The sequence below is a fragment of the Neophocaena asiaeorientalis genome, unplaced genomic scaffold (genome assembly GCF_003031525.2).
Source record: "Neophocaena asiaeorientalis asiaeorientalis breed wild unplaced genomic scaffold, Neophocaena_asiaeorientalis_V1.1 scaffold31, whole genome shotgun sequence".
NCBI lineage: Eukaryota > Metazoa > Chordata > Mammalia > Artiodactyla > Phocoenidae > Neophocaena > Neophocaena asiaeorientalis.
In genome coordinates, this window is record NW_020175320.1 from 2721697 (window position 1) to 2746892 (window position 25196).

The 25196-nt window shown below is 36.1% G+C and overlaps 1 protein-coding gene across 1 annotated transcript in view; it reads left to right on the top strand.

Annotated features, from left to right (window-relative positions):
• Positions 1–25196, top strand: part of CTNNA3 (catenin alpha 3) — a 1528699-nt gene that overhangs the window by 101033 nt on the left and 1402470 nt on the right. Inside the window, 1 exon segment of the mRNA XM_024765510.1 lies at positions 3166–3285. Within this exon segment, the coding sequence (XP_024621278.1) occupies positions 3166–3285 (120 nt within the window).

Sequence of the window (25196 nt, forward strand, 5' to 3'; positions counted from 1 at the left end):
AAAAAAAAAAAAAAAAAAAAAAAAAATGTACTTAAATGAATGAATCATCATAGTTTGAGTACTTGGAACTATTCAGTATCAATAAATGGAGGATGTAAGTCCTGATAATGAAAGTTCAAGCTTAAACCTCCACATTATGCAAACTCTGATGTTTAATGAAAACATCTTGTGGGGATGTATCATTATTGGATTTTCCCCCTTTTTTCTTTGGCCATGGAAATATTACCTGGAAATATTGGTTTTCATGTTTCTTATTTTGAAGCCTTGAAAATATGTTTACCCTAAAATTCCTATTTGGAGTTATATAAAATTCACAGAGATAAATGTGAAGAAGAAATAGTTAAGAAATAGAGCTTATATTTCTTAGGGAAGAGAAGATGCAGGGGATGATGAATGCTTTAGAATTAAATAGGTTGATTGGTAAAATAGCTTATGTTAATTTATATATAAAATTACTTAAATTGTTTAGAATCTCAGATCTGGTATTAGTTTGATTTGAACATAGTGCGAAGGGACCAAGAAGTGGGCAAGGCACGGAAATGATCATACAACATGATAAATAGTTTATATAAAGGTCATTAAAATTATGTTAAAAGAAAGTTGTTTACTATGCTACAAAAGGGGGGAAATGAACAGACTTTGGCTGTTTAAACTGATGGGTAAGAACCAGTTCCCATTTAAGGCTCTGAAAACTCCTTTGAGGCCCACCTCAAATTCCCTCATGTCTTCCATATAACCTGAGTCTCTCTGTCAGTATCAATGTTTTTTTTTTTTTAAATATTTCACCATGTTACTTTTTTTTTTTGGTCATGCCTCGCGTCATTAAGGATCTTAGTTCCCCGACCAGGGATCAAACCCATGCCCTCTGCATTGGAAGTGTGGCATCTTAACCACTGGACGGCCAGGGAAGTCCCACCACATGTTACTTTTATCTCCTTTTTTGCACTCCTTTTACTACTTTGCCTTTTGTTAAAGTTAATGGTAGAGTAGAAAAAGCATAAACATTATAGTAAAAATCCAGTTCCATTTTGAAATGTATAGACATATCGAATCACTATGTTGTAAACCAGGAACTAACATGGTCAGTTATACTTCAAAAACAAACAACTAAACAACCAAAAAAAAAAAAAAAACAAAAAAAAAAAAAAACGCGTAGAAAGAGGGATCAGATTTGTGATTACCAGAGGCGGGGTGCGGTGGGAGAGGGAATTGGACAAAGGTAGTCAAAAGGTACAAACTTCCAGTTATAAGGTAAATAAGTACTAGAAATCTGATGTACAACGTGATAAATATGTTTAACAATGTTGCATGTTATATTTGAAAGTTAAGAGTAAATTCAAAGTGTTCTCATCACAAGGAAATAATATTTTTTATATTTCTTTAAAAAGAAATATAAAATACTTTCTTACAGAAGTATATGAGATGATGGATGTTCACTAAACTTATTGTGATAATCATTTTGTGATGTATGTAAATCAAGTCATTATGCTGCATACCTTAGGTTATACAGTGCTATATGTCAATTATATCAATTAAACTGGAAGAAAAGGAACATTTGGCCTAATATAAGGTTTTGTGGTTCTCAGGAGAACCTGGACAAAGCCAGATTAGGAGAAAAGGCTGGGTGAAAGAAAAATTAATGAATGTATCTTTTTATGAATTAAAATTATGTATTATTGAAAAAAAATGGTTCAAGCTTTCTGAGTCTCAGTTTACTTGTAGAATGGGAAGACAAATAGGAACTCCAGTGGTTCTTGGAATTAACTTGGATTAACTTGGAAATTAACTTGGATTATAAATTAACTTGGATTAACTTGGAAAGGATAAAGTACCTGGCACTGAGCAGGCACTCAGTAAATGTCAGTATCTTTCCCATTTCTGAGTTTCATGTCTAATTTCCCTGGTAGTCTATAAGTTACTTTAGGGCAGGAAGTATGTTTTATATTCATAGTGCCTTGTACATAGTAGGCTCTAAAAGATTGTTTGTTGAATTTAATTTATTGTCCTGCTGTGAAAGTTTAGCACTATTATTTCCTGTTTCTTTTTCCTCTGTCACCTTGGATTGAGATAAACATGTTGCTTTCATGAAATTGAGGATTTAATTCAGTAGAATGCCATTATAATATGACTTATTCCATGGAATTTGAAATAGTAAGGGTCAAATCATTTCCCTGGAAACTTAATTATATTCTATAAAATCTTATTAGCCTGTCTCGTAGCATCATAGTCACAGTGGAATTCTGCTGTGTTTAAGATGGTGAAGTCTCTGTCTGTAGAATTCTATCTAATGGCACACATTGAGAATATGGGAAATAAATGACATAAAGAAAGAGCAGATGCAAATGTCTTGCAAATATTACTTGACATTTTCAATCACTAATCCTCTAAAGTATGTTCTAGTTTACTAAAATAAACCAAGAATTCAATTTCTTGTGAGCTCCTTTTGCTTAATTATTAGTAGCAGAACAGTATTCTGTGATACACTGCAATTTGTCTTCTTTGTGTTTATCTAGTATCTGACTTAAAAATGAATGGAGCATTCTGATTCAGCAGAACTGATTTCATTAACTCATGTCCGTTATAGAGCAGAAATGAATAAATGTTTGCTGAACATGCTACATATGCTTCGATCATCAAGACATTTGTTCTCCTTTCTTCTCAAAATATAAGATCTGAGAGATCTTCCTGGCTGAAGTTTGCTGGGTGCCTATTCTGCATAAATGTTTCTATAGAGGCAAGTGGCTACCTTTACATAAATGTGTTTCCATGATTGGGATGTGAGACCTCTTTTTAATACTTTCTCATTATGATTTGAAATTATACATTCATTGCAATTTTTTTCTTTAGGAGTGGTAGCAGTTTATCCTAAGACATGAAGAGTTAAAGAAAAAATTTTTTTAATGCAGTATGTTCTTTTGTTAGAATGAGGACTAAACAGGCTTCTCATTCATGCAACAATGTTGCTTGTACTTAGCACATAGTTTCTAATTCTGTATAATTGTGCCTAACTATTTAATTCAAAGGCAATTAGCTAGCCTCTGTTACCTCTGTATTATGAATGGGAGAAACTGAGGCTCAGTATTGACTATTTGTCTGTGTTACTGGTTAGGAATTTGAGAAAAATATGCTGCTATCCTAATGATTTACTTTTGTTTTTGATTTCAGTTTCAGAGGACATTTGAGTCTCTTAAAAATGTTTCCAACAAATCTGACCTCCAGAAAACCTACCAGAAGCTTGGGAAGGAGCTGGAAAATCTGGACTATTTAGCCTTCAAACGTCAGCAGGTAGGATTTAGAGCTCTCCTTGGTGGACGATACGAACACTTTAGTCTTCTCGCCTTCCTGCCTGTCAGAGGCTCAGGTGGGTCTGGGGAGACTTATCTTCTAATATTTAGGGCAGAAATAAGTTGTGCTGTGTGGTGCCGACCTGCCGTGTTCACACGGCTTCCTGCGGCATTCAACGTTGTCCTTGCTTTTATATGTGCACTTTGGGGGTTTCCACGAGTGTCCTTATACCTCTTTTAAAGAAAACTCCTGCTGGTTTGTGAAGGTTCAACTACCCTTTGACTAAGGATGCCTTAGTGGCATAAAGGGAACCTCTATGTAGCTTGAACAGGTGGCTTTTATATTTGACAGGGGGATACATGAGGAGAAAAACCACCTCAAGACCAAGAAAAGGATGTGGATGTACATACAAGCTTAAAGAAAGGAGTCATAAATATGCCAAATAGTTTTTTTTTTTAGTTTAGCTTTAGTTTTCTTGTTTGATCTCTGAAGATTAGTATAAATTTGCTAAATGTGTAAGGTTAAAGGGAAATATGCTTTCCAAGTGCACGTCTTTTAGCCTCTTTATAGACCACAAGATAAATCCAGAGCCAAAATAGACTTTTATAGGGTTGCTTTTAGAGTTCATATTTTATAATATTAATAATCATTAAGTTCTGTGTGTTTGCAAGATACTGCCATAGTAGGTAGCTACTTTTCCCAAACTGGATCTTTTCCAGTTTCTTCATATCCACTAGGTGTCAGGATCATCAAGCTTTTACTGGGGCTGAATGTTTATTCCGATCAGAACAACCAGTTAGATGTTTAAATTAGGTTGCATGAAATTCGGGAATGTGCTCAATGATGGATAGCATCTAGAAAAATGACTAAGTGGCTGACTCCCATGGCCAGCCACCGAGTCCATTACTTAAGACTGTTTTCTGTTAGTGTGGCAAAGGGTGTAACTCTCTTGACGTTGCCTAATTTACAAATTTTGGATCTTTTGGAAGGGGGATTTCAAAGCAGTACTTCCTTTATTTAGTTAAACCTCATGAAGTCAACATGGTGTGGTCTAGAAATAGTGACTTGAAAAGAGAATTGTGTTCTAGGCTTGGCTTTATAATAGACATTACGTGGGCATTTAACCTTCTCATGATCTTATTTTCCTAGGAGTTATATTTGTTTTGTAGAGTGTTCTGGGGCAAATGCAATATCTTTGCACGTACTTTAATTTATATGAAAAAAGACACAATATCCATTTGTTTTATTTATTGATTTTATATTAGTGAAGGCCTAGGAATTAGCACATGTAACAGAAGCAATCACGGTTACTGAGAGCTACTACAGTAAGCTCCCAAATGATGCTGCTTAAAATTCACACTGTGAGTCACTGCTCTGGCCTATGTAGTTTTTAGTACAGTTTTGTTTCCAAGAGCCATATTTATACCACTGGGGGGTATTTGAGTTGGCAGGCAGTAGTCAGTGTGCTCTTCTCTTATCCTTTCTCATTAGCACATTTTCAGTGATTAGATTCTTACATTAGCTAATTGGGAATTTGGAAAAATGTGAATGCTTCAAGGGCAAAAGGGCATAACTCTGGGAGAATGGCATTGACGACAGACAGGTAAATTGCATGTGTATGTGAGAGAAAGATGGGCATGTCGTTATTTATATATGTATACGTATGTTTATGCGTATATAAATCTTATATTCTATTTATTAAATGACAACTGTCTGCCACATAGTGTGATTAGAACATTTATGGATAAGATCATTAAATAATTGTGACGATATAATAAGGTTGATTTTATGAGCACCATTTTACAGATGAGGAAACTGTTAAGAGAGTTAAGTAACTTGCCTAAAGTCACTAGGCAAGTAAACCTGAGCTTCAAATAGGTATCAGTGACTCCAAACCTGGGCTTTCTCCAATATCCCTGCAGGGAGCCAGGCTGGGGGGATAGTAAAGTGAGGAGTTCTAGGCATGCAGTATGAAGACAATTTTAGGATAGGACAGACATGGGGCTTAAAGAGACATTTGAAAATGGGCATCTGATGAGAGGCAGAGCCAGGGGCAGCTCTCTCCTCCTCTCTTTCTCTCATGCAAATTGTTCAGTATAGACAAAAACACAAAAGAATTTTTGAAAGAATATCTTCAGACAGCTAAGAAAATGTATAAAACTTTATGTTTACAATCTTTGACTGTTATGTCTAGGAACCCTAGTTCTAGTGAAATTTATTCACACAAGGCAATTTTTTTAAACTCAAAAGGACAAATTCTTGTGAAACAGACTTACCTGCATACATAGAATACTGTCAACCCTTTGTTTTACTTGATTCTGCTTTTCCCTATATCTAGTGATCATTTTTTCTACATGGAAAAGATGGAAGGGGAATTAGAGTGAAATGGTCAGAAAAAGGATGGTAGAGTAGAAAGAAAGTCAGGGACCAAAGAGCGGTAAAAAAGAGGGAAAGGGACTTATAGGGATAAGATAAGAGGGATAAAGTGAGGGAAATTAAGCTATATTTGGTTTTATACTACATGCATTTAGTAAGTTAAAGCGTTTATTTTTGAAGGATTAAAAATTCTCAAAATAGAGAAAGGGAAAAAAAGAGATAATTACAAGAAGACATAGTGAATGAGGGAGGTGGCAGAGAAGAGAAAGACAAACTTTGTTTCCCATTAGCTTCCAAATGTAGCAAAGCTTCCTAGAAATTTGTAATATTAACCAAGTTCTTCTGTACCAAAGCCACAGAGGAATTGTTGTGTTTCCTGGATGGGCAGGGTTTAAAGAGTCAGAACATTACATTTTCTCTGACTTGGTGGGATTTGTCTTTTATATCCTATCCTACCCTCTGTAAAGTCCCCCAAACCTATAAACACACATTAGTAAGTTTCCCCTACCTGAAAAGATTTAGGTCTCTGTAAAATTGCCATTCAGCAAGAAAGCTTCTGCCTTATAAGGCAGGATGCTTTGTACCAGAGAATTAGTCATGCTTTGTTCCCTGGTCCAACCATATTTATCATTTCTCTTTGTGACAGAACATAAGCTCTGTAAGGACAGGGCCTTGTCTGTCACCTTCAATGCTGTATGCTCTGCAGTGCTCACAGCAGTATCTGACCCATGGCTAATACTCAATATATACTTGTTGGTGCTGTTATTGCTATGAACAAGGAAGCATGCCAAAAGTTTTAGCCTCAGATTATAGGCAATTAATTGATGTGTTTAACTGTACTTTTAAAATATAATTTAAAAAAGTATTTTAGTTATTGATTTTTGGCTGCGTTGGGTCTTTGTTGCTGCACTCGGGCTTTCTCTAGTTGCGGCGAGCGGGGGCTACTCTTCATTGTGGTGCGCGGGCTTCTCATTGCGGTGGCTTCTCTTGTTGAGGAGCATGGGCTGTAGGCACATGGGCTTCAGTAGTTGCGGCTCGTGGGCTCTAGAGCGCAGGCTCAGTAGTTGTGGCGCACGGGCTTAGTTGCTCCGCGGCATGTGGGATCTTCCCAGACCAGGGCTTGAACCTGTGTCTCCTGCATTGACAGGGGGATTCTTAACCACTGCGCCACTAGGGAAGCCCTACTGCACTTTTAAAATTCAGAAGGATATTAACCCTGAGGCTTCCTGGATGCCAAACATTGACAGATTGCTCCTTGCCTTATGTATTATTTAGGTTTTCTCCTAACATATTTCATTTTACATCTATTTCTTTAACCAAACACAAAACATCAATATTACCTTAGCTATGAATTAGGGATGCCCAATAAACTGACTGTAATTATTTTCTTGGACTCTTTCATTAGATTTTATTTTCTGTCCCTTTCTATGACATTTTAAACATCATTTTGAGAGATTTCTTTCCCTAGGCCACATATATCCCTGGAATACTTTGCTCTATTCTTTTACTTTTTTTAAGGGTTGGTGGTGCCTAGACTCCCCTCTCCTCCCCTCCCCTCCCCTCCCCTCCTTTTCCCTTCCCTTTCCTTCCCTTCCCTTTTTCTGCTCCTGCTTCTTTCCTGTTTGTTTGTCTTTTAAAGACTGAGTGCTTACACTTCAACTATTCCTTGGGCTATATTTTAGGTTGGGGTACAAGCGTTTCTCCATTTTCCTAATGTCAAAAAGACTAATGTTAAAAATAGCTTTGGTTGGAAAAGGTGAGAGAAGGCTGTGATAGATGAGGTGGTGGGATTCTCAGGATGAAGCCATCTGAAGTAAATGGATGACAAAGCCATATTACCAAGAATCTGGAGACTTTTTCAGTTTTTACTACATCTGAAAATGCAGTCTTAGAGTTTATTTGTTTAGACTGTTTGGTTTTTGTCCTCCAGGTTGATGATACATAGGAATGGTAATAGCAAGCTGCAGCTATTATATAGAGCCCAGGTTTATGTATTAATTTGAGAGTCTATAAATCAAGAGATTTCCTTGGAGCTTTGTTTTTCTGGAATAAAATAAAATAAAGTTTGATATTCTAGACTCTAATTTTATTCCTTTCTTCTATTCTTATAATGCTATTATAAGTATTAAGAAGTGTAAAAAGTAATAGCATTATAAGACACAGCCTGTTTTCAGAAACTTTTGAAGTCCTTTGGTATGAATTAAATTTGACATTATTGAGTTGAACATTATGTAGACTGAAGCACATTTACACACTGATGTGAAAATATGTAAAATTAAAATATCATACCTCAGATATACATCCATGTTTCAATGTGTCACAATCCCTGATCTCCCTCTTGTCTCCCTGATCATGGCGTGCTATTCTTGCCTTCTGAACTTTTCACAAGGTTCATAAACTTGATATTTAGGCTATCTAGCCCTTTTCTATTTACCTATTTAACTACTAATCTTTCTTTAAAGCTAAACTGAAGTCTAGCCTCCCTCATGATACTTTATCCTATGGCTTCCAATCAGTATGTAAGCTCTTCCTTCTTTGCCATTCTTAGCTTTTATCCATGTCATACAATTTAGAATCTGACTGATTACACACTTATTGAAGATCCATGTAGTGCAGGTTAGAGTGTGGGCTTTGCAGTCAATCAAATCTTGTTAGATTATTTGTACTGCTTTAGGCACTGCAGCTTTTTGTTTTAAAATGTTTGGAAAATAATACCTAACTTATAACCTGTTTTGAGAAAACAATATATAAAGTGTAAGGTGCGTATATGCTTTAAATCCTTTAAAATACATAAAGGAATCAGTATATAAAGGACTTACCATAGTGCCGGCATGTGGTTAGTATAAGCTGTAGTTATTATAATGTTGTTTTTGTATTATTCTCATCTCTCTTCATCCTAGATGGTTGGTAAGTTCCATAAGAATACGCTGTCTGTTTTGTATACTTTTGTACTTCACGTAGGGTCCAGCACTGTTATGAACATAGAGGGTAGGATTATTTTGGACATTTGTAACATATGGTTAGTGAGCTCTGTCATAAAAAATGTTGATACCTTTTGAGAAGGGAGTTGCAGTATTTGGTTCTAATGTGTTTTTGAGGTAGTGTCTCTTGATGGGCAGTGGAATTAAGGTCCTGAGTACTTTGCTGTGGCAAACTATAACATAAGGTAGGGTGTTAGACCCAATGTTCTGGCTAAACCCCAACTCATGTAATAATTACATCATGTGTGCCTAAACTTCCTTTGTGGTTCCAGGTGATATCATTCAGCATAATATTGTCCTCTCTTTAGTGATGATGTTCAGGAGTGAACACTGCCTTTTTCTTTTTCTGAGCTGAGTTAACCCCTTAAGACAGCTCCAAAACCTGAAGGGCATACAATACCTTACAGAATAGGAATTGAATTTAAAATGACCCCTTATCAATGAAGAAAAATAGAAATAAATCAGATGAATTTTATTTAGTAAGAATGACTACAGGTTAACACCTTGCATTGAGAAATAAAATTCTAGGTGGATAATGACTGACCACATGGAAAAGAATCCTAAGCTTCCTCGGAAACACAAGAACTCTGAGGGACACAATACAGCAATGTAGGACTCCTGTGAAATCAACGCTTAGCAAAACAAAATGGATGATTGTTAGGCTTTGCAGTTTTTGTGCTATACATAGAGTAGAGAAGTTGATGATTTCAAGTAATAGCCTTCAAGTAAAAGCAAGACTTTATAACATTTTTTTATAAAAATGTTATGGATCATCTAGGATAAAGGGATTTACAGTGATATTGTACTGGGAGTTGTTTACCTGTAAGGACAGTGTAAGGGAGAACTAACTTCCCATTTACGTTAACAATAAACTAGAAGTTGTAAGTATATTATACTTAAGACCTTTAAAAATAAAGTACATATGCATCTGGGATTATTTAGCTGCAGTCTAAAGAAGAGTATAATTGGGAGCTGAATGAGTGTTATGGTAAGGTGCTAAACTTCTAGAATGATAGTTCTATAAGAATAGATTCACTTCAGTGGCCTTTGTTAGAGGAAATATGTTAATGACTCAATTGGGAGAAGAGCCTTCCCTTCCTTATTCTGTAATTAATCCAACTCTGTTGAAAGAGTTCTGATTGAATTATTCCTTTTAAGAGTAAGTAAACCAAAGACTGCTGCATTAAAATATTCATGTCTATCTTAGACGGTATTCTGTTTCTTATTTGCCCAGTCAAGTAAAATGATTATTTATGCCATTTATAAAACTGTTTCTGAAGATCCCAAAGCATTTCAGACATTGTTTAAAAATTACACAGATTTAAAAAATGCTGGATTATAATACAGTGTGCTACAATAAGTTTCAAGCCAACCCAAATGTGCTTTATTCTGTCCACTGCATGTGCAGTTCCATTTTTATTCAACTGCATACAATTGTTTGTCTCGCAGGAAAAAGAAAGAGATGGCATTACATTTATTCTTCAGTTTTCTGATACAGATAGAGAGAAGAAGGTTGGATACATCATTCAAGGTCATTCCGAGTCAGTAGCAGATTCAGAATTAATATCCACATTTCCTAATTTCTAGCTTATTGTAATAGCCATTCAGCCATTTTTACTCCTTCATAAACTACAGATCTTTATAGGGTGATTTCTTTTTCTATAGTTATATTCCGAAGTTAAAAAACCTTATGGATTTTTATATAAGAACCTCATCCTTTATTTAAAAACAAATAATCAAAATGATGCATATTATATACCTGTTCTCCTTCTAAAGTTTGATTTCCACATTGGATATAGTTAATAGTCATGACAAGTAAGTGTATTCTATTAAATTAGTAAAGTAAAAACATTGCAGAGAAATCTTTTAAGTTCTAAGGTTTGTTATTTTATTTCCATCTGTTGTCTCAAGGGTTTCGTTTATTGGTGGCAATTAGGTAGAAAGCTGTTGAATCAAGCACATACCAGCTGATTTTCATGCACCAGAAAAGATTTATTAATTTTTTTATAAGGTTGTTTGCTATATGATAGTTTATCTTATGGAGAGCTTATAGCTACTTTGTAGTGGGGTATGCTCATTGAAATAGTTAATTCTTTGTCATGGCTTGTTTTCAAAACTTACAATGCTGATAGGAATTTTAGAAGTGGTAAAAAACTTTAGTGTTTGCATCAATGTGGCAGTTATTTGTGCATGTCTTATATTGACATACGAGTTCATCATAAGATTGTCATTAAAAGTTGGTATTGATGAGAAATTAAAGTTCTAAAAGAGTTAACCCTGAAAATGATATCTTCGCTAGTCTGTTTTATAGCTTGAAAATGACCTTTGTGTACAAATCAGATAACTTTTTACCACTAGGATTATGACCTCTGGTGGTTTAAGATGAAAACTAAAGAAGATATAGAAGAATCCGTGAACCTTAAACTAAGGAGCCTTTAGAATTCATCTAACTCAACTGTTTTAGATGTGAAGAAAAATGAGACCCAAGGAGATTAGCTGTCTTCTGTTAAGCTATACACTTTGCTAGTGGTAGAGCTGGGATGATAACAGGAGGTGATATTTTCTTTGGTTCTTTTCTGAGTCGTTTAGCATAAGTCAGCCAGTTGTATACTGATTCTTTGGTATCTCTGGTTTGTATTCTGAATGTAACTATAGATGCTTATAACATCCATATATATGTATAAGCTGTATTAGACACTGAGAGATGACTATAAATGGAGATCATTCAGTAGTGCCATTTTTTAAAATGAAAAGACAATGCAATAATATTACAACATTTTAGAAGAGGTAGAAATTATATGCATCACCTGGTTCAACCACTTCAATACATGGATACACAAATAATACAGAAAACATCATTATGTTCTTTTCTATTGTATAGGAATTTTCGTTTCTTCGGCAATTTCTAGATCCTGTGCCCTCTAAACCAGTGCTTCCTAAACTTTAATATGCATACAAGTAACAAGGGGAATTTTGTTAAAATACAAATTTTGATTCAATAAATTTGAATTGAGACTGGAGAGTCAAACAAGTTCCTCAATGATGCTGATGTTGATGGTCCATGGATCATACTTCAAATATCAAAGGAGTTTTAATAATAAATTGCAGGAGAGCATTATTTCCAGTTGTGTCTCGAGAGCCTAATATAGTCCCTGGAACATAGTAAGTACTTAATAAATATTTTGGATTTGATTTATGATCCAGTAGTAAGGTTTGTGTCTATGTTTGGACGTAGAAGATATTGCTAGCCTACAATAATATCCTTTATCACAAATTTTATATTGTTTATTTTGATGTTTCACTGTCATGTGAAAAGACATGTTATGTATGTACGTATTGTGTTTTTATAGATTACATATTTCAGTAGTTGTAGAAGTTGTCCTTTGTATATTTTTGCTACAAGTGAAAGACTGAATATGAGAGCAACTGAGTCTAAGGTACTGGAGGCTGAAGAAGAGTGAGAATGTATCAATAGTATTTTAACACTGCAGTGTTCATTGTGACTTGGCCAAACTGACCATGGGACCAGCTGGTATTGACTCAGCAGCATTTGTTCCAGAAAAGCAAGCTTGGTCACATACTTACTATACAACTGATGAAAATTAAAGTCTCAAACACATTCTTATTAAATTTGTGTATCCAAGTTGTGTGTCTCTACCTGTGTGTACAATCAGAAAGCATCACAATGATTGTTACTGTGTCCTTGTCAGGCAAAAAGATTACTGCTACGGCTACAGCTCTCCATGTTAATAGTAGTGCTGGGAACATGCCTAGAGCGCTACTGGCTAAAATTCAAAGGAAGTGTTGATGCTGCTTAGATGAGGCCAACAGTTCTGCTGACAGCAGAGATTTAAACATGAACCCACCAATCATGTAGCCTTTTGTAGATGTTAAGCTGTTTGTTTGTAAGGGGTTGATTGCCTGCGGCTAGTTTAATATGTAATGAGAAATTCAGTTTTTCCTTTATTTTTTAAAAGCGTACTCAATTTTTGCTCTCTAAAATACCATATTTGGATAGTTTCAAGTTGCTATTTAGGAGGAAGCTAGTCAGCTTTTATATTATTTCTCATGCTCCAAATGTGACAGCAGTAGAAGCACATGCTGAAATACATCTAGGTGAGGGGAAGTATCACCAGAAGACGGGGCAGCATTGCTGGCTTGCTCCACATTTTGCTCAGTGATTTAAAAGGCTATGTACCTATATAGGTTTTCTTCCATGCACTCTGGTTTCAAATGACAAAAAAAAAAATTAACCTAGTTAATATTCTTCAAAGTCATATTACATTTTAGATGGGATATCTTTGAATTTTTGCAATGTAAATAGCTTTTCTTCTATGGGCAGCTGACGCTTATATTCATTGATCAAGTTAACCATATTTTGCTTATTAATATTTTTAGTATCACCTAGGGGATTTTAGCAAGGTGCCACAATCAACCTATAATTTACATTGTATTCTTCCCTTAACTGTATTTTTATGAATCTAATTTTTTCTCTATGGTAGCGTACAGCATTAATACATGCTAATATTCTCTGTATAAATGCTGCTTTTATTATTATAGCATTTGGTTGCGCCATAGCTAAGTATTTATCATCTACTCTATTATAAAATCTTTGTTCCAAAGGAGCTGTATGAGCCTATTAGATATATACACAATTACGTAGGTAATGATCTGTGGCTGCATCCATACAGCATCAACAGCTGACCTGGGTTGGTTTTCCAAGTATGATGCTGGTTGATAGATTAGGGTATTAAACTGTTTTCATTATTTTGAGGACTTTTTTTGTGCTCTGAATTTAACTTACGTATTTTGTTGTAACCTTACTTTTTGCTTAGTGAAGAAATTATAGTATTTCCTCATTATGATTTAGATATTGGTGTTTATCTCTATTGTGCTAAGCTCTCCGCCCAAACACTGGGAGTTACTGAAGCCTCTCTTGGTACTTTCATTGGTGCAGAATGAATGGTCTACCAAATGTTTCATTGCAGATAGTTATACATTTATGTCTTCATCTTAAATTTATATTTGTAAAATTAAAGTTAATTGAGTTTAAGTCGTTTCCCCGGCTTCAATGTTAGAGTCATTAAGAATAGTTAGGATACTTTTGACAATTTTGATAATCATCATCTGTGAATTTAGAGAAATGAAATGTGATAAATTACTTTGGAAAATCTCCAAGCTTAGGGGCTTTTTTGTCAGTTTTTGAGTCTAAGTTCAAAGCTCAGTTTTTCAGGATTAAGGCACCACTTCTCACTTTGGATCAGAGCAGCAAGTCCTGGGGGTGTGATACTGTATCATGGGAATAAAGAAAATTTTTGGCAAGCAGCAGTGTGCATTTATTCAGAAAAAGTGGATAGAAGCTTTTAGCTTGCCTCTTGCTCACTCTAATAAAAACATGTCTGTATTATATAGTAAGAGTAGACACACTTAAGTTCAAAATGACAACTGGGAAATGATGTTTACTTTACTTAGGACATGGGAAACATTAAATCTAAAGACCAAGCTGAAGTAAATGAACTAAGTATACCTGCACTTTGTTTTGAACTTAGAAGAAATTATCTTTTGGAATATCTTTGAAATCTATCAGGAAACATTTTTTCTTGAAAACAGGGAGTACGTGACTCCTGGCTTAAGATACTTAAGGTATTTGACCTTTTTTTAATGCTAAAATAGGATCCCTGAAAGAGAAAATAAAAGTATACCAGCAGTAGGGTGTTTATGAAGGGAAGGAAGCAAATTAGATTCTGTATTAAGTAATGTATGATAAGTTAGCACTTGTGAACATGTGGTGCTCATGAGAGACTTGTATCAAAGGCTGTACATTTTCTTGTGCTCCAAACATCTGGTTCTGCAGATATAGAGAATATCTTGATAAATTTGTTACTCTGTAGTTTCAAGAGGGTTTGGAATGGTTTATTTCTTACCCTTGATGTAAGAACCATTGGTGCACATTGCTGCTATAGAAAATTAGTAAGTTCTTAATGTCACTAGGATATAAATATGAAAAAAAATTGAAGATGAGAATTTTCCAGAATGTTTGTATAAGTGGAATAGATGTTATCATTCTACATCTTTAAGGTATTTCTGCATCTGGTTCTGTATGAGACCTGAGGTCAATGAATACAATCTAAGATCTTAGAGTAGACTAAAAAAACTTTTGGTGACACTGAAGAGCATGGGTAATTGTGAGTATTTTTAGGATAGGTAGATGAGAGTGATAACATTATTTTTATGAAATTTGGCATTAAAACATTTATTTTGAAGACTAATAAATTGAAAAGAGCATTAACACTCTAGAATAATAAAAAATAGTTAAGATTGACATAATGCATGTTGAAGGTGAAATGATTAGTCTCTACGAGTCCTCTGAAAATAATGTGTGTATCAGAGGTATTATAGACACCAGGGATAATATATAGCTTATTATGAATAATGAAAATTGTCATCCGCATTTCTTATTTGCTACATCTGATTGGGAACTGTATTCTAAAGTTGATGGAATTAGGACGGTGCCAAGAATTCATCTCATTGCATCATGTATAAGCAATTAAAATTTTTTTCATAACAGATAACCATGTTCTCAAAACAATAACTCATTTCATATCTAGCCACTTAAATGAATATTCTCCTTAACTCAACCATACTCTAAAAATCGGCTTTACAAAAGGTTCTCTTAGGCCAGGGCTGGAATAAACAACAGGAGGTAAGAACTTCCTGCTGAAAAGGAAACTCAAAATTATTATGCAGTGATTTGGGAAGCTTGGATTTTTTTTTTTAAAAGCAAATGCATTAAATAATGAGATAATATATTAAATCATATAAAAACCTGGAACTTGGCTTCAATTAAGGCAGAAAATACTTTACTATTTTTAAAAATTTATCTTCCTCCTAAGCACTAACACAAGCCAGATATTCAGGAATAAAAGCCCCACCAGTGTGTGAGGCTAGTCTGTTGAAAATAAATAGACATATATGAGTCTGTCACCTAGCAAGATAAAAGCTGTGTTTTTTATGCATGGAAACCATTTTCTACTAGAAAGAGTTGTAAAAAAATAATAGAATTATAAAGAAAGTGAGTTTATGGAAAGAGGATAGACTCTTCCAAGCCTCATGTAAACATTTTCTGATGTAAGAAACATACTATGCAACATTTTACTTTAATAAAAAAAAATAGGTGATAATTATTCACAAAATAACAGGGGACTTCTAGTGCACATAACTGTTCATTTATAGATTATTGACAGAAAGGTTGGAATGTTAGGAGAAACTGCCTATTTGACACTCTATAGGAATAAAGATTTCCCATCTCTGAAGCTGTGGGAATGTCTACTACCCAGGTTAGTTTTTTAGCTTACCTAATCTTACAATTACCATGTGATGGGAATGTTATTATAAGGTTATGACCTGTGCCTCGTAATGATGGTTGAAAACAGGTCATATTTCACTAATGTCCCAGGCCTGTTGGTCCTAGTCCCTACCCCCTCCATCCTTTCCCAATTCCTTATGAAAAAGATTAAAATGGAACTCATGGTGATAATTATTCACAAAATAACAGGGGACTTCTAGTGCTAACTGTTCATTTATAGATTATTGACAGAAAGGTTGGAATGTTAGGAGAAACTGCCTATTTGACACTCTATAGGAATAAAGATTTCCCATCTCTGAAGCTGTGGGAATGTCTACTACCCAGGTTAGTTTTTTAGCTTACCTAATCTTACAATTACCATGTGATGGGAATGTTATTATAAGGTTATGACCTGTGCCTCGTAATGATGGTTGAAAACAGGTCATATTTCACTAATGTCCCAGGCCTGTTGGTCCTAGTCCCTACCCCCTCCATCCTTTCCCAATTCCTTATGAAAAAGATTAAAATGGAACTCCTAATGCTTAATGTGTAGGCAGTGGGATTGTCTGGAGGAAGTTCAGAAGACACACTGTTTAACAAGGAGAGGTGTGGATGAGCACCTTGTAGCCATAAGGGGAACCAGTGGTCTAGAGGGCACATGGTAACTGATAAAGGAATATTAAGAAGGGAGATTGATATGGAAGTGTTAAGAGTTCAAGGTAATATGGAATTGGGGGTACTTTCTTGGAAGCAAAATGCAAGATTGTGTGGCTTAATTTTACTTTGAGAAATTAATTATGTACTTTTTTCTATTTTTCACTCCTGGACTACCCATACTGGAGGGAAGTTTCAAATAAGGGCTACATCATAAAAATTTGCAAATTCTTGATATCTTTAAAGGAGAGGCAAGTAGTCATAAACAGGTTGTCTTTTCACCTCTTTCCTGCCACCCTAGGAAACACCCCCCAAGCTGGGGAGAAGGAGGAGAAGTGGACGGGAGTAGGACAAGCCTAGGCATTGTTTTTGTTCCTGTCTCCTACCACTATCTGCACTACTCTCCCATTTCACCAGTGTGGGAGACATGAAATAACAGATTCCATTGAAGTTTGGGACATCTGAGATGACCAGTGAATCACAGATCTAACCTGAGAGTAGACAGGTTTCTGGAGATCTTAGGGCAGAGTGAGTGTTTTCTGCCATGTTGTCAGCCAGAAGTTTTCTTCAATTCTGAATTAGTGTGGAAGGACATCAGATAATTTCCTTGGGACCAGAGTGTGGAGCAGGGTTCATCTAAGAGAGGGAGTCAGGGAGCTTGGTCACATGGAGGCAACAAGGGAAGCAGATAGAAGAAGGATGGGTGAGGGAGGGCGTAGCTGACCTCAGGTTATCACCAGTGCCACAGGATGCAGGGGGAACTGAGAGAGCTACAGACTGTCCAGTTCCCATATCAGTGAGTGCTGTCCGGTGCTGAAGAGCAGGTGGGCAGAGTTGCATCAGGAACAGGAGGCCTGTGAAGGACCAAGGCAGATCCAGATAGATGGCTGTCTTCCCAACTGTCCTGTGTTGGCAGCTGAATGAACTCTTCTGTGGCTTAGACTCATCCCCAGGGAGGAGAAATCAGGAGAAAAATCTGAGAGAGCAATTTAACCTGAATGTGATTGAATTATAAAACTCAGCAGACTGAGAAATCACTGAAATGGGCTGAGTTTACTTGAAAGGGATTAAATGAAATTTCTGCTCTAAGCAAAACAGGGCTTGGAGTAAAACAAAATTAATTTTATTATAGAAAAATTTGTCAATTATACTTCAATAAAGCTGAAAAAAACCCCAAAGTTACATTTTTACACCTTCATGTTCATGTCTGTGAAAGTTGTATTTGCTATAGAGTTCCAAATCCAGAACTGAATGAGGGAACATTATTATGTTTGGAAATACAGCGGGGATTTAGATGGGCGTAAGTGTGTGTGTGTGTGTGTGTGTGTGTGTGTGTGTGTGTGTGTGTAGCACTAGAGGTGTTATCATTTACTTTGGTTTTGTATTCCACTTCAGCCATAGCCAGCTGGGAGATGAGATATCAGTTCAGATAAAATATAATATGTCGAGTTAAATTTGAATTTTACACAAATGACAGATAGTTTTCTAGTATGTCCTGAATATTGCATGGGACCTACTTATCCTAAAAATGTATTCATTATTTGCTGGAAATTGAAATTTGACTGCAAGTGTTTGCTGAATCTGGCAACCCTACTCTTTGGTGTACTTAGCCAGTGAAGGAATAAAACTATCCTGCACATTCCTCCATCAGTCTGTGACGTTTGACAACAGATGGTGCTGCACAACAGGTATTAATATTACATTTCATCGAAGAGGCAATTCTTGGTTCATCTTGATGGGTTGGGCTGGCTCTCTGAGACACCCAAATCAGGCCAAATGAAATGGAAAAGTTTAAGAAAATTGCAAGAAAGTAACCTATTTAGTAACTTTTTCTAGAACACACAAACAGTAAGTGGCAGAATCAGGTTTTCCAGGTCTAAATGGCCTTCACAATACAAATTCAACTTTTAAAGGACTTCTTACGAACATACTTATTGTATAAAGAAAAGTACTCTTAAAATCTGGGTGGTTAGGTAGCTGCTGCTGTCTTTTCTAATGTACTCTTCTTTTATGGCCAAGCCTATAAAAGGAACCTTAGAAATCTTTTCCAGGGATCATGCCTTTGAAATTAGTTGAATTATTTTAAAGAAATCATGGGATGCTACTTCTTTTTAACTTAGCGTTTTATTCAAAGGATGTTTCTGAAATTAAACCAGTGGGAGTTTAGCCAAAATAGTGCAGTGACACAATGTTGTCATCTAGAGGAATGTTGTACTGAGTTAAATAGCTCTAATTATTAGCATCTTTAAAATCATAAAGCAATTACAAAAACAGCTCACTTCTCTACTTCAGTGAAATACAGTTTGATTTTGTGAAACATTTCACGTAGCTTGGATAGTTGGCTTTCAGTAACTGTTTTAAGATCCCAATGTCACAAACCTCCTTTCTTTACACTTAGTTTCCTCTTGTGTCCCAGAATAATCCAGTGTTCTGGATCTATTTCCTTCAGTTCTCTGAGGACCTTGCTCCACTAAGAATGCCTGTTTTCTCTTTAGTTTCAACTTTCTTACTCATTTTTCCTCCCTAGCATATTAATCTGTTAAAGTTTGGTCCAAACAGCAACTATATTGGCAACCTTCATTCAAAGCAGTATCCTCTCCAGTAACAGTCCTATCTCCTATTCCTCAGAGCAAAGTTTCTGAAAGATTTTAGGTGAGCTCACCTGCTTACTAACTACATCAGTTCTTGGACAGAAGTGAGGGAATTGAATATTTCCTGTAGCTAATTATTATTAACTGGTGTTGTCTTATTACGTATCAGATACCATAAAAATCCCCAAATTGACCATGAAAATAAAGACAGGTAATATAAATATAGGTTTTTTTCAAATAGGTGTGAAGCCTATAAAATCAAACTCAATATAAAGCTGTGTTATAAATATTCCCTTCATGATTTTTTTTTTCATAGGTTGGCCTAGGTGAGGCTTCAGAAAATAGGAGACCAAAGAAGCGTGGTCTGGAAGGCCCTTCTTTTCTCAGTAAAGCTACCTTCAGAAAGCACAAGCATTTTTATTTCTTCAAGGATCTTCAAACTGCATTCAGATTTAGGGCAATATGTTATTAACATTTTTGTGTATTCCCTGGACAAGGTATATAATACCTTTTTTTAACCTCCAATTTATCTTTTACTTCTCAGTAATCTGGTTTCTGCCCTTTAATTGCACCAACACTGTTCTTATTATGATCACGGATCCAACTGACATTTTTCAGACCTTTTAACTTAACTTCTATAAGGGGCTTAACACTAACTGGCCTTCCTTCCTATAAATCTTAATTTTCTTTCTTTCTTTCAAAATTTCTTCCTATTTGTCAGATCCTTTCTGGGTAAATGTTGATGTTTCCCAGAACATGAATACTTTTCCTTTTCCTTCCTCCTCATTTTTCATTTTTTCTGTACCCTCTGTATACCCTATAAAGTCATTTCATGTATAACTATAGACTAAATAACTGCCTCTAATCTGATGATTAGATGATTCCCATATCTTCATTTCTACCCCAAATATTTCTCTACAATCCAGACTTTATCTGGTTACTTAATGGACTTTTCCAGCTCAACATATCAAAAACTGACTATTATCTCATCTTGCCCTCCTTCCCTGTGCCTTCTTTCCACTTGTATTTCCTACTTTAGCAAATACCTGCTAATTGATTTTCTTGTGTTCAGTTTCACCCCTTTCTAATTCAGCTTATATATTGTTGCTAGAAATATTATTTTAAAATGCAAATCTGAGCATGTCCTCATGTAAAATCCTTCTGCGGTTCTCCATTGCCTTTAGAATAAAATCGAAATTTTATAAGGCATTTAAGACCCATCATCTTCCAATAAGAGCCTTGTTTTCAGCCATATCGGGATATTTATTGCTCTTCGAATATATCACATTTCCTCTGGCTTCATGCCTTTGCATATGCCATTACGTCTGCATGATTATTTTCTTCCCAGAGTCTCCTGGCCTGGCTCTTACTTATACTTCAAGTTGCAGATTTGACTGCTCCTAATTTGGAGTAGATGCCACTTTACGCTGTCTTGAAAGCATTCCATGCATACTTTTATCACATCACTTGTCATAGTGTACTTTGTTTATTTTTCTGTCTCCTTTCACTATATAATAAGCTCCTTGAAGTCACAGAGAAAATTCTTTTCTCTCTATTCCCCAACACCTAGAACAGTGCCAGGGACAAAGTTGGTTTTAACATTTTAATGTCTAGTTGTCAAGTGCACAAGTAATTGCATAGATCTGTATGTATCTCATTCTCTTTGTTTTTTCTTTGTGGGGGGGTGGGAAGCCTTCATAATCTTCTGAGGCTATTTAATTCAGTTTGGTGTATTGTGTTATCATTTCCTTTTGCTTCACTGTTGTTTTGGGGGGATATTTTCATCAACTGAATTGTTTTGGTTCTTAGTTCCGTTTTCTTGTTGTATTAGTCTTTTATGCTTGTAGATTGCTTGAGCCTCTGCATTCTGTGATGGTTTGGGATGGTTTTCAAGATTCTTAGTTCAAGCTCTTCTGTCAAGGTTGTAAAGTATAGATTATTTCCTGGATGACTTTTTTTCAGAAGGAGTGGTGGGGGAAGGATTATTAATCCTTCAGTTTTAAAAATATTCTTTTGTGTGGCAGGATCTTGAATTTTCCTTTTTAATTTTTTTGTGTTCACTGTGCAGTTTTCAGAGTGTGTCACTCCATTTCTTTTTACCCTCTTCTCCCCCAAGGCCTTTCTAAGACTGCCTCCTAGAGTCTGGGACACTGCTCCTTCCCTCTAGCTGGCTCTGATCTACCAGGACTTTTTTTCAGTAGTTTTGCAATTAGGGTGGAATTTCTCTTGATCTTTTAGATCAATTGTAAATATCACAGCTGGATTCTCTCTTCAATTTTCAGTGCAGTTTTCTTCCCTAGACTGTCCTTGATATCCAGGAAGTCTTGTATCAGGATTGTGAGGGATGCAAGCTGGGATTTGGTGTTAATTTTCTGTTTACAAGTAATTTGAAATTTAGGTTGTTCTCTCTTTTTTAGTTTTGTTGAAGAGAATAGGTTTTGCGTATAGACATACCTTATTATATCGTGCTTTGCTTTATTGCTCTCCTCTGATGTTGAGTTTTTTATAGATTGGAGGTTTGTGGCAAGCTTGCATCAAGCAAGTCTATCGGTGCTATTTTTCCAATAGCATTTGCTCGCTTCATGTTTATCACATTTTGGTAACTCTCACAATATTTCAGACCATTTCATCATTATTATATTTGTCATGATGGCGTGTGATCGGTGATCTTTGATGTTACTACTAGGACTCAAAGACTCAGAAGACGGTTAACATTTTTTAGCAATAAAGTATTTTAAAATTAAGGTATATACATTGCTTTTTTAGACATAATGCTATTGCACACTTAATAGACTACAATAGAGCACAAACATAACTTTTATATGAACTGGGAAACCAAAAAATTTGTGACTTGCTTTTTTGCGGTATTTTATTTCAGTGGTCTGGAAATGAACCTACAATACCTGTGAGGTATGCCTGTAGTTTTATTTGCTTTTTAATTATTTTTTTGGAGAGTATGCTGGGAGATTTGGACTTAATGTGGCTGCCATTACATTAGCTATTCATATTTTGATAATAAATGTTTAAAAGGATTGAAAAACAATGTTCCCATTTATCTCCTAGTAATATAATTTATTTTTTTTGAAAAAAATAATTTGAGACATTCTTCAATAAGTGTTGTGACATTTCTGTTTGAATACATAAATTGTCCAACAGCATCAAGTTATAAAACAAATGTGGTGCTTACCATTAAGAAAGGTAGAGAAAAGGTAAGAATTACCACCAGTTTCATTCTTGGACAAATTCAGATTAGGACATAGGTGATAGAAAGCAAATTAGGGTCTTCAGAATTTATGATCAGTGGAAAAATACATGAGAATAAAATTACATCAAGATTGGTGCTTTTATGCTGAAGATATCTGTGATGAGTTTTTTCTTCAAGAAGAGTAGCTAAGTACTAGGTACAATAATGAGAGCTAAGCAGTTTTAAAACAATTGGGCATTTCATTTTCATGATATTGATTTTGTCTGGATACTTATCTAAGCCCCTGAGGTGAGCCAAGGTGCTCTTCTTGGCCTCTTTCCATGCTTAAATGTTTGGTTTTTGTCAAAAGAGCAAAAATCACGTGCCACATAAGCTTCTAGTGAATAAATGCTCAGGTGCAAAATGACAAGTTGCAACTTAGGTTGAGGACTAATGGTTCATTTTTCACAACCAAAAAGACTAATTTGCTCATATGGATGGCAATTGCAGAGATAACTGTGTGAGGAGTGGGAGAAATTATTCACTTATAATCAGCCTTGGACCTTAAAAAATGTATTTTAGTAATTAAAAACGTATTTCACTTTGAATTGCATTTGAGTAATTTACTGCAAGTGAAAGCTAAATCTTAGGTATATAAAAAAGACTCCCAGGGCAATCTGTAACGGATATACTAACAGAGGTATGAAGATAATTGTTTTATAAAGTGAATTTAGTTTGGTTTGCTGCCTATGTACTACTTGCTGTAGTGATACATGTTAGGGAAAAAGAATCAAATACAGTAAGAAATCAGCTGATTCAAGGAATCTCTGGCCCATACAGCCTTTTATTTTTTAAAATATCTATCTATCTATCTATCTATCTATCTATCTATCTATCTATCTATTTGGCTGCATTGGGTCTTAGTTGTGGCATGTGGGATCTTCATTGTGGCATGCAGGCTCTTCTTTGTGGTGCGTGGGCTTCTCTTGAGTTGTGGTGTGCAGCATCCAGAGTGCGCAGGCTCAGTAGTTGTGGCATGCGGGCTCTCTAGTTGTGGCACACGGGCTCAGTTGCCCCATGGCATGTGGGATCTGAGTTCCCTGACCAGGGATCAAACGCGCATCCCTGCATTGGAAGGTGGATTCTTAACCACTGGACCACCAGGGAAGTCCCCCATACAGCCTTTTAGAGAGCTATTTATTTGTTTTCAATGTCTTCATTTCTTGTTTTTAAAAGTTAATATTCCCTTATTTTTCTGAATACCATTCTTGTACCCCTGTACTATTTTATCCACATTTTTACTTATTTATTTCCTGTCTTTCTCTTCCTCTTCTCCCAGCACATTGTATGACCCCATACTGTTTCTTGTTGCCTGGGAACCACCAATTTAGAAACTTGACAAAGATCTGTATTTGTAATTTACCAACCTCTGCCTCCCTCACAGACATACTCAGATGCACTAATCCCCGCTAAGCTGTTGATGTGAGCAGGATGCCCTCCTCTGTCTGTCCCAAGCCTGGGATTCTTAGAGGTACCCTCCTGTGTGTCTTCAGAGTTTAGAGCCCCCTCATTCACAGAGCTCTAATAGCAGCAAGTCTGAACACTCGCCTCTCTTCCCAAAAGACATGCTGTGATAGCTAGGATGGCCAGAACTGAAGCTGGGGGTCATCACTACCTTGGCTAGGGATATGGGATTGCTAGTCTCTGCTCTTCTCTCAGGAATAGGACTCAGGATTCTTCTCCTCCCACATTAATGAGGTTGCCTGCTGGACTCTTTATCAGTTATGTGCACAGCTCTTCCCACTAGCTGTAGTTATGTTCCCAGAGATCTGGGTTACAACTCCAGCTCTTCTGAGTGCATCCTCTTTTCCTCCATGGGTAACCACCCAGTGTGTGAGGTGGTTCATGTTTAGACCTTAAACACAAATGGCCCACTTTCCCTGAAAGTAGTCCTTGAGTGACTGGAGATTTTACCTGCCTTTCTCCCTTTATCACCTAACTTTGGTGGAGGTAGCCACCTTTATGTTTCAGTGACTATTGACTTGGGCAGCTTGGCCAGAAGCCAAAAGAAGACACACAAATTCACTCTTCCACGGGTTTCTTGGTCTAGAGGCTGGCTGCCTCTCAGCTAGCAAAGGCTTAATGAAAGCACAGCAGGTGGTGCTGGGATGGTCAGGAAACTGTGCAGCCAGTGGAGGAGAGAGTTTTGCTGAGGAAGCTGTCTTACTGTCAAACCATAATTATCATGCTTAGGATGGTCAGTTTTATTTAGATCTTAACTGAACTACACACAGAAAACTGACACTTCCTGCAGGCTTCCTTGTTGCTGCTCTTTTTTCCACCATCCATGTGCTAGAGCAGCGATTCAGAGCTTAGTGCAGTCGGAAGCATCTTGATTCCTCTGAAGCCTTATCCAGAATGAGGTGCGCTGCCTCTGGGACATTGGTAGGGGCCTATATCATGACTGGGGGCTCCAGGTAATCAACTTGGAGGATAGGTTTTAGTAAGTGCTTTTTAAATTTGGTATCAACGTTATTGGAAATTTGTATTCTTTTTTGCCAAACTAAGGTTGGGGAACTTAAATGGAAGAAAGTAGAAAAAATGACTAAAGGGTGAGAAAACATGAGTCACTGGAAAGAAATTGAATTTACTTAACCTTCAGAAGGGAAGGGTGAGAAGGGGCTCCATAATTCTTCATGCGTAAAAAAGGAATTTGTCTTTCTTATTGTGGAAAATGGCTATTATCTACTTCTATGAATGCAGAGCAAAATGAGAAGGTA